The following is a 9,456-nucleotide window of genomic DNA, read 5'->3' on the forward strand; positions in this document are numbered from 1 at the left end:
GGGGAGTTTTTCAGGATAAAATTAAATGGGATGGAGCTAAGCACAGTGGAAATCCTAGAGAAAAACCTGCTTCATCTGCTTTCCAACACACACTGGGAGATGAATTCACCTTTCAGCAGGACAATAACCTACACACAAGGCCAAATAAATCCTGGAGGTGCTTACCAAGCAGACGGTGAATGTTTCTGAGTGGGGAAGTTACAGTTTTGACTTAAATCTGCTTGAAAATCTATGGCAAGATTTGAAAATTGCTGTCTATCCATGATCCCCAACATCTTGAAGGAGCTTGAAGAATTATGAAAAGAGTAATGGGCTGATACTGCACAGTCCAGGTGTGTAAAGAGCTTAGAGACTTATCCAAGAACACTCACTGCTGTAATCGCTGCCAAAGGTGTTTCTAACATGTATTCACTCAGGGAGCTAAATACTTGTGCAACGACTATATTTTAGTTATTTAATTTCTATTAATCTTTAAAAACAAAATAATAGTACATTTGAATCCCACTTTGCAGCACAATACAATTTGGATACAGTTGAAGTCGGAAGTTTACATACACCTTAGCCAAATACATTTAAACTCAGTTTTTCACAATTCCTGACATTTAATCCTCGTAAATTTTCCCTGTCTTAAGTCAGTTAGGATCACCACTTTATTTTAAGAATGTGAAATGTCAGAATAATAGTAGACAGCATTATTTCTTTCAGCTTTTATTTCTTTCATCACTTTCCCAGTGGGTCAGAAGTTTACATACACTCAATTAGTATTTGGTAGCATTGCCTTTAAATTGTTTAACATGGGTCAAACGTTTTGGGTAGCCTTCCACAAGCTTCCCACAATAAGTTGGGTGAATTTTGGCCCATTCCTCCTGACAGATCTTGTGTAACTGAGTCAGGTTTGTAGGCCTCCTTGCTCGCACAAGCTTTTTCAGTTCTGCCCACAAATTTCCTATAGGCTTGAGGTCAGGGCTTTGTGATGGCCACTCCAATACTTTGACTTTGTTGTCCTTAAGGTATTTTGCCACAACTTTGGAAGTATGCTTGGGGTCATTGTCCATTTGGAAGACCCATTTGCGACCAAGCTTTAACTTCCTGACGGATGTCTTGAGATGTTGCTTCATTATTTGCACATAATTTTCCTCCCTCATGATGCCGTCTATTTTGTGAAGTGCACCAGTCCCTCCTGCAGCAAAGCACCCCCACAACATGATGCTGCCACCCCCGTGCTTCACGGTTGGGATGGTGTTCTTCGGCTTGCAAGCCTCCCCCTTTTTCCTCCAAACATAACGATGGTCATTATGGCCAAACAGTTCTATTTTTGTTTCATCAGACCAGAGGACACTTCTCCAAAAGTACGATCTTTGTCCCCATGTGCAGTTGCAAACCATAGTCTGTTTTTTTTACGGCGGTTTTGGAGAAGTGGCTTCATCCTTGCTGAGCGGCCTTTCGGGTTATGTCGATATAGGACTTGTTTTACTGTGGATATAGATACTTTTGTACCTGTTTCCTACAGCATCTTAAAAGGTCATTTGCTGTTGTTCTGGGATTGATCTGCACTTTTCGCACAAAGGACTTTAATCTCTAGGAGACAGAACGTGTCTCCTTCCTGAGCGGTATGATGGCTGCGTGGTCCCATGGTGTTTATACTTGCGTACTATTATTTGTACAGATGAATGTGGTACCTTCAGGCATTTGGAAATTGCTCCCATGGATGAAACAGACTTGTGGAGGTCTACAATTTTTTTTCTGAGGTCTTGGCTGATTTCTTTTGATTTTCCCATGATGTCAAGCAAAGAGGCACTGAGTTTGAAGGTAGGCCTTGAACTACATCCACAGGTACACCTCCAATTGACTCAAATTATGTCAATTAGCCTGTCAGAAGATTCCAAAGCCATTAAATAATTTTCTGGAATTTTCCAAGCTGTTTAAAGGCACAGTTATCTTAGTGTATGTAAACTTCTGACCCACTGGAACTGTGGTATAGTGAATTATAAGTGAAATAATCTGTGTGTAAACAATTGTTGGAAAAATGACTTGTGTCATGCACAAAGTAGATGTCCTAACCGACTTGCCAAAACTATAGTTTGTTAACAAGAAATTTGTGGAGTGGTTGAAAACTAGTTTTAATGACTCCAACCTTAGTGTATGCAAACTTCTGACTTCAACTGTACATCCAATTGGTATGAATACACAATGTTTCTATGTATGTTGGGCATGTGCTATTTCAATGTCTGCTCAACTCTCCTCTGGCAAACTGTAGTTAGCTCAGTCAGTCAGTCAGATACAGCATCATAAGCTTGGTAGCTAGCCTACAGTAAGTGACGCGCTTAAACATTTATGTCATGGGGAGCCAACCCAACGTACTAATCATTAATAGATGCTGACAGATTAGCTCTAGCAATCCAAATTAGCTCCAGCAGCTACATGACAGATACATATGCTACAAGATAATTGGTGTCTTCATTAACTGTTGACAGGAAGTTACAGAAGCACTACACTGCCTCACAATATGATGTCACTGAGTCAGAGTTGGAAGCAGAAACCGATTACAGGTCCTACCAGACTCTCACTGGCTTGCACTCTCCCTGGCACTCTATCTGGCAGACGTTGCCAACAGCACACAGGATGAGCCCAAACAGGATTGGCTCCGCTGTCATCTGGGATATCCCCCAGCGAGGGGCTGGTATTGCCGGCAGGTGTGGCAGGTCCAACCCCGACAAACTAGCCTTGATGGCTCAGTAGATGAGAGGGCTCCATATTACAGGGGGCACCGGTTTGATGGCTGTTTATCGGCCTTGAAACCGTCATTTCATGTCAAATCATGTAAATTAGGAATATGGCAGTGTCAAAACGTATGGTATTAAAAATGACCTAATAAATTGAGGTCTTGGCCAGAACGGATGTCACTGCGAGCACTACATAGGGAGGTTTTGGCATGATTAACATTAAATTCTATTGAATCATGCAGTACATTTTGTTGAACATGTATTTTCTCCATGCACCTTCTCATCCAGGAAGACCTCTAACTCGTGGCTGACCACTGGCTGGTTCACCATGGCCATTGCCCTGGAACTCTGTGACAGGGTCAATGTCTATGGCATGGTGGCTCCGGACTTCTGCAGGTGGGTTGGGTTCTGCAAAGTGCTGTCCGACAGGGATTATTACCCCAATTGTACTAATAGATTATTAATTGGCATATAAGTTTGCAAAGGTGGGGTATATTACTGGAAACTTTCTAAGTTTACCAGCAAACTACCAGACTTTTGGAAACTTAACATTTTCTATTGGTCTTTTTTGGTACTTAAGACTATCACAGGTGTCTGTTATTATCTTTGGCCCTCTGTGTGGCCTTATCCTAAAAATAAACCATCAACTTGCATGCTTTTCAACCTTTCGCTGCCCACACCCGCCCGCCCGACTAGCATCACCACCCCAGACGGTTCTGACCTAGAATATGTGGACAACTATAAATACCTAGGTGTCTGGCTAGACTGTAAACTCTCCTTCCAGACTTATATTAAACATCTCCAATCCAAAATCAAATCTAGAATTGGCCTTCATTTTTGCAAAAAAGCCTCCTTCACTCACGCCGCAAAACTTACCCGAGTAAAACTGACTATCCTACCGATCCTCGACTTCGGCGATGTCATCTACAAAATAGCTTCCAATACTCTACTCAGCAAACTGGATGCAGTCTATCACAGTGCCATCTGTTTTGTTACCAAATCACTTTATACCACCCACCACTGCGACCTGTATGCTCTAGTCGGCTGGCCCTCGCTACATATTCGTCGCCAGACCCACTGGCTCCAGGTCATCTATAAGTCTATGCTAGGTAAAGCTCCGCCCTTATCTCAGTTCACTGGTCACGATAACAACACCCACCCGTAGCACACGTTCCAGCAGGTATATCTCACTGATCATCCCCAAAGCCAACACCTGATTTGGCCACCTTTCCTTCCAGTTCTCTGCTGCCAGTGACTGGAACGAATTACAAAAATCGCTGAAGCTGGAGACTTATATTTCCCTCATCAACTTTGAACATCAGCTATCTGAACAGCTAACCGATCGCTGCAGCTGTACATAGTCCATCTGTAAATAGCCCACCCAATCTACCTGCCTCATCCCCATACTGTTTTTATTTACTTTTCTGCCATTATCTCTACTTGCACATCATCATCTTCTCATTTATCACTCCAGTGTTAATCTGCTAAATTGTAATTCTTCGCTACTATGGCCTATTTATTGCCTACCTCCTCATGCCTTTTGCACACACTGTATATAGACTTTCTTTTTTTTCTACTGTGTCATTGACTTGTTTATTGTGTTATTGGCTTGTTTATTGTTTATTCCATGTTATTCCATGTGTAACTCTGTGTTGTCTGTGTCACACTGCTTTGCTTTATCTTGGCCAGGTCGCAGTTGTAAATGAGAACTTGTTCTCAACTAGCCTACCTGGTTAAATAAAGGTGAAATAAAAAATATAAAATATATTAAAAAATATTTTAACAAATTAAATACCATTGGTGTTTAATATAAGCGTTTCAGCATTAAATATCCTTAATATTTGGGTTACTTATTTTTCTATGTAAATATGTCTTTGTTATTAATGTTTTGGTTCCAAACTGCTGGCAGTTGTGAAAAAAAGTAATTCATTGGAAGAGTTGCAGAGTTTATTGAAAATAATGACATTGTTGATTAGATAGAGTACTTTTTTCATTAATTAGGCTATTTTCTCTTGAACAATATGGTCTATCCACTAGAAACTAATGGACAATATGATATAGATATACACAGATATAAAGAATGAGTACTATATACAGTATCAGTCAAAGGTTTGGACACACCTACATATTCAAGGGTTTTTCTATATTTTTTTACAATTTTCTACATTGTAGAATAATAGTGAAGACATCAAAACTATGAAATAACACATATGGAATCATGTAGTAACCAAAACAGTGTTAAACAAATCAAAATATATTTTATATGTGAGATACTTCAAAGTAGCCACCCTTTGCCTTGATGACAGCTTTGCACACTTTTGGCATTCTCTCAACCAGCTTCATGAGGTAGTCACCTGGAATGCATTTCAATTAACAGGTGTGCCTTGTTAAAAGTAAATTTGTGGAATTTCTTTCCTTCTTATTGCGTTTGAGCCAATCAGTTGTGTTGTGACAAGGTAGGGGTAGTATACAGAAGATTTGGTCAAATACAAAGTTCATATTATGGCAAGAACAGCTCAAATAAGAAAAGAGAAACGACAGTCCATCATTACTTTAAGACATGAAGGTCAGTCTATACGGAACATTTCAAGAAGTTTCTTCAAGCGCAGTAGCAAAAACCATCAAGCGCTATGATGAAACTGGCTCTCATGAGGACCGACACAGGAAAGGAAGACCCAGAGTTACCTCTTTTGCAGAGGATAAGTTCATTAGAGTTAACTGCACCTCAGATTGCAGGCCAAATGAATGCTTCACGGAGTTCAAGTAACAGATACATCTCAACATCAACTGTTCAAAGGAGACTGTGTGAATCAAGCCTTTATGGTTTAATTGCTGCAAGGAAACCACTATCAAAGGACACCAATAATAAGAAAATACTTGCTTGGGCCAAGAAACATGAGCAATGGACATTAGAGCGGTGGAAATCTGTCCTTTGGTCTGATGAGTCCAAATTTCTGATTTTCATTTCCAACTGCCGTGTCTTTGTGAGACGCAGAGTAGATGAACGGATTATCTCCACGTGTTGTTTCCACCGTGAAGCATGGAGGAGGACGTGTGATGGTGTGGGGGTTCTTTGCTGGTGACACTGTCAGTGATTTATTTAGAATTCAAGGCACACTTAACCAGCATGGCTACCACAGCATTCTGCAGCGATACGCTTTCACAGCTGGTTTGCGCTTAGTGGGACTATCATTTGTTTTTCAACAGGACAATGACCCAAAACACACCTCCAGGCTGTGTAGGGGCTGTTTGACCAAGAAGGAGAGTGATGGATTGCTGCATCAGATGACCTGGCCTCCACAATCACCCAACCTCAACCCAATTGAGATGGTTTGGGATGAGTGGGACCACAGAGTGAAGGAAACGCAGCCAACAAGTGCCCAGCATATGTGGGTACTCCTTCAAGACTGTTGGACAAGCATTCCAGGTGACTACCTCATGAAGCTTGTTGTTAGAATTCCAAGAGTGTGCAAAGCTGTCATCAAGGCAACGTGTGGCTACTTTGAAGAATCTCAAATATAAAATATATTTAGAATAGTTTAACACTTTTTTGGTTACTTCGTGATTCCATATGTGTTATTTCATAGTTTTGCTGTCTTCACTATTATTCTACAATGTAGAAAACAGTAAAAATAAAGGAAAACCCTTGAATGAGTAGGTGTCTCCAAATTTTGACTGGTATTGTATATGAATTATTATAATTTTTTGTTATTTGAGCATTAATTACAAAAGTTATGGAACATTCCATAGGTAACTTTTACTACTATTACTATTTTTATAAATGTTTGCTCAAGGGTACAGACAGATTTATCACCTTATCGGCTTATCGGCTTGGGTATTCGAACCAGTGACCTTTGGTTACTGGCCCAATGCTGCTAGGCTGTCTGCCGCCTGTAGATTGATGGAGGACTACAGTAGCTTCAGACATTAAGCTGATATCCATAGGCAGGTCCATGGGACCATATCAAATGCCTTTGCTGTTTGAATGATTCATGCTGGCTCAAACGCCCCTCTTTCTGCTGGCTCAAACGCCCCTCTTGAGGCCCGAGTCTACTGAGTGTAGTACTTTCAGGATCATCACAGGGATCATGGGACTAGCTTTGATGAGCACAGGGCTCTCATGGCTAAGAATTATTTTTATGATATCTCTCTCATCTCTCTGTCTTTCTCTCTATCCCTCTCTCTCCCTCCCTTTAACACTCCTCTCCCCATTCTTTCATTCTCTCTCTCTCACGCACTCATGCACACTTTCCCTTTTTCTCTCTGTTAATCTATCTCTCCATCACTCCCTGTCCATTCTCACTCTCTGTCTCCAACCTCTTCTGTTTTCTCCCTTCGTATTCCCCTTTCTCCTTCTCTCTTCTCATCCTCTTTTCACAGTACTCCCTCTCATCTCTCGGTGCCGTATCATTACTATGAGCCCTCTGGCCCAGACGAATGCTCCCTGTATCTCTCCCACGAGCACAACCAGAGCGGCGGCCACCACCGCTTCATCACGGAGAAAACAGTGTTCGCCAACTGGGCCCAGAAGTATGACATCCACTTCTACCAGCCAGACTGGAGCCCGTCCTCCACTCTCAATGGAAGCAGCTCACACACACCTGCTCCAGCTGTCTCCTGATACCAGACAGACAGTCAGACTGACAGACAGAAAGGTCCACAGGACCCGTGGCGACCCGTCATTCAGGGCAGGTGGGGAAGAGCCCCACCTGTTTTGAGCCCCACCTGTTTAGCAAAAAAAGGATAAAAAAAAATTGTTTTCCCTGTTTTGCATGTTATTTTGGCATTAATACGTGTCACATATCAGTTTGTAAACAATGTAAAAAATAAAATAAAAATCGTTGAGTTAATAAAGCCGCATACAAACTCTTTTTTGCTTTCTTGAGTAAGGTAGATCCAAAATTCAGGTGTTTCAGACTAGCTTAGTGCTTTCTCTGGTGGTGGGGCAGCCAGCGGAAAATACAGAGCATAGGGGTTGGTAATGTTCTCTATTTGCATCGTGATTGGCTCAGTGTTCTGTCAGTCATGGGGACACTACGTCACCACAAAATCATCTACAGGTAGAGCTAAAGAATTCAAGCCCCTTGGGTGCTGCCATAGAGTTACATTAGAAGTGCCCATCTAAGAAGGCTCAAAGTCATTGGTCACAGATAAAATGACGTCAAATCACGTTACATCTACAGTAGCTTTGATTAGACTGATCATGTCTACATCATACTTTCAAAATCTTAGCTATCAAGCTAGCAGTCATCATCATGAATCAAGTCGACAATCTACTGGCAAATCCTTTTCTATCCTTGTCTATTGAAGAGAAATAATGAAGAGAAATTATAGATACAATGTATCTGTGCTCATTGGCCATAAACATTATACACACGTTGGAAATCGCAAATTCAACAATGAGTTGTTTGGAAGGAATCTGTGGCTAACTGCAAGCATTGCAAAGTAATCACTAGCCTGCTATTCCGTGGAGTGGGTGTGTGGTCCAAGTCTGGGTTTAAGGGTCTCTTTTCCAAGCTTAAAATTATAAACATTCAACATTGGCTATCCTGTCAATCCAGCATGACTTCTGCCATGATTAAAACAGCTGGAAACTCAGAACTGGGAAATCTCAGACTTCAGTGAGTTCAAGACAACTGGGAACTCGGGAAAAAACAAGCTCCAGGTTTGAACGGTCATCCGACTTGGAACTTTCTAGAGCTCCGACCTGAAGATCACTGACGTCATCATGATTCAACCTTGTTTTTTTTCTTCAGATTTCCCAGTTGTCTTGAAAGCACCATAAATCCAGAGAATGCCAGACTTTGATGACAAAGTTTGATGGCAAAATTTGCCCAAGTGAGCATAGCACAACAAGGTGAGTCCAAAAATGTATTGTATGCTGCTGCGTAAATTATGTAATATGCCAGGGAGATATGTATACTGTAGCTAAGAAAGTAATACTAAGTGTATGTTGTGTAATAAACTGTTAGTAATCCATGTGCCTCAACCTAATAATTTGGTCACTTTTCCCCCCATATTTAGCCTTCTGTTCTGACTTGGTGGTGCACATGTAGCCTAAAGCCTGTTTTAGAGAAATGTAATCATTGAATATTGTAAAAGCTGTCATTGCCTGCTTATATGCCCCCTTTATTTATCCTATGGTTCTGACTTGGAGTACAGGCAGAATACTGTAAGAACGGCCCATGTTCTAAATTTTGTCGCTGTACATTTCAAAGTACTGAACAAATAGTTATATTGACTACGTCCATCCTAGCTCCCTCATTAATGTCTTAACCTAAATTACGGATTGTCTCTTATCCGCTCGTTGTCCCCTTATGCCATAGTTTGTACATCTCAATTGTCAGTAGAAACCACATTTGTTTAAGCAAATCAGCCATAACAGCTATGTTTTTTTAAAAGGCAGTAAATGAAGCTGAATGACCTGTTTCACTGCCAGACAAGGCTCTGCTGATAGCCAGGTGTAGCAGTGGTAAGGTATTGGGACTCTGCTGTTGGGACAGCTTTATGTAGGCCCAAACAGTTTGTGGGCACCGTTTGTAACCATTATAGTGCAATTAATGCATTGTTTAGTGTTGTGTTGTGGCTTTGCTGGCATGCATCAAAAAAGTTTGCCCCACCAAGATGTACATGCTAAAATCGACACTGCCCAGGCACTGGGGAAGACATGGCTGTGTGTTTGGACTCTAACACTCTGATTTTCCCCATCCTCTCCCTGTGTTCCATATGGGAG

At 41.3% G+C, this 9,456-nt stretch overlaps 1 protein-coding gene across 2 annotated transcripts in view; it reads left to right on the top strand.

Moving 5' to 3' along the window:
• The window catches only part of LOC139539520 (alpha-N-acetylgalactosaminide alpha-2,6-sialyltransferase 5-like), a 40,968-nt gene extending 33,380 nt beyond the window's left edge, over positions 1 to 7,588 (top strand). For both annotated transcript variants that reach the window (XM_071342560.1, XM_071342561.1), the window contains 2 exons: positions 3,012 to 3,119; positions 7,104 to 7,588. In XM_071342560.1, the coding sequence (XP_071198661.1) occupies positions 3,012 to 3,119; positions 7,104 to 7,344 (349 nt within the window). In that variant the 3' untranslated portion in view covers positions 7,345 to 7,588. The remainder of the gene's footprint in view (positions 1 to 3,011; positions 3,120 to 7,103) is intronic.
• The last annotated feature ends 1,868 nt before the right edge of the window (positions 7,589 to 9,456 follow it).

This window comes from Salvelinus alpinus, chromosome 15 (assembly GCF_045679555.1).
Source record: "Salvelinus alpinus chromosome 15, SLU_Salpinus.1, whole genome shotgun sequence".
In the NCBI taxonomy this organism is placed as follows: Eukaryota; Metazoa; Chordata; class Actinopteri; order Salmoniformes; family Salmonidae; genus Salvelinus; species Salvelinus alpinus.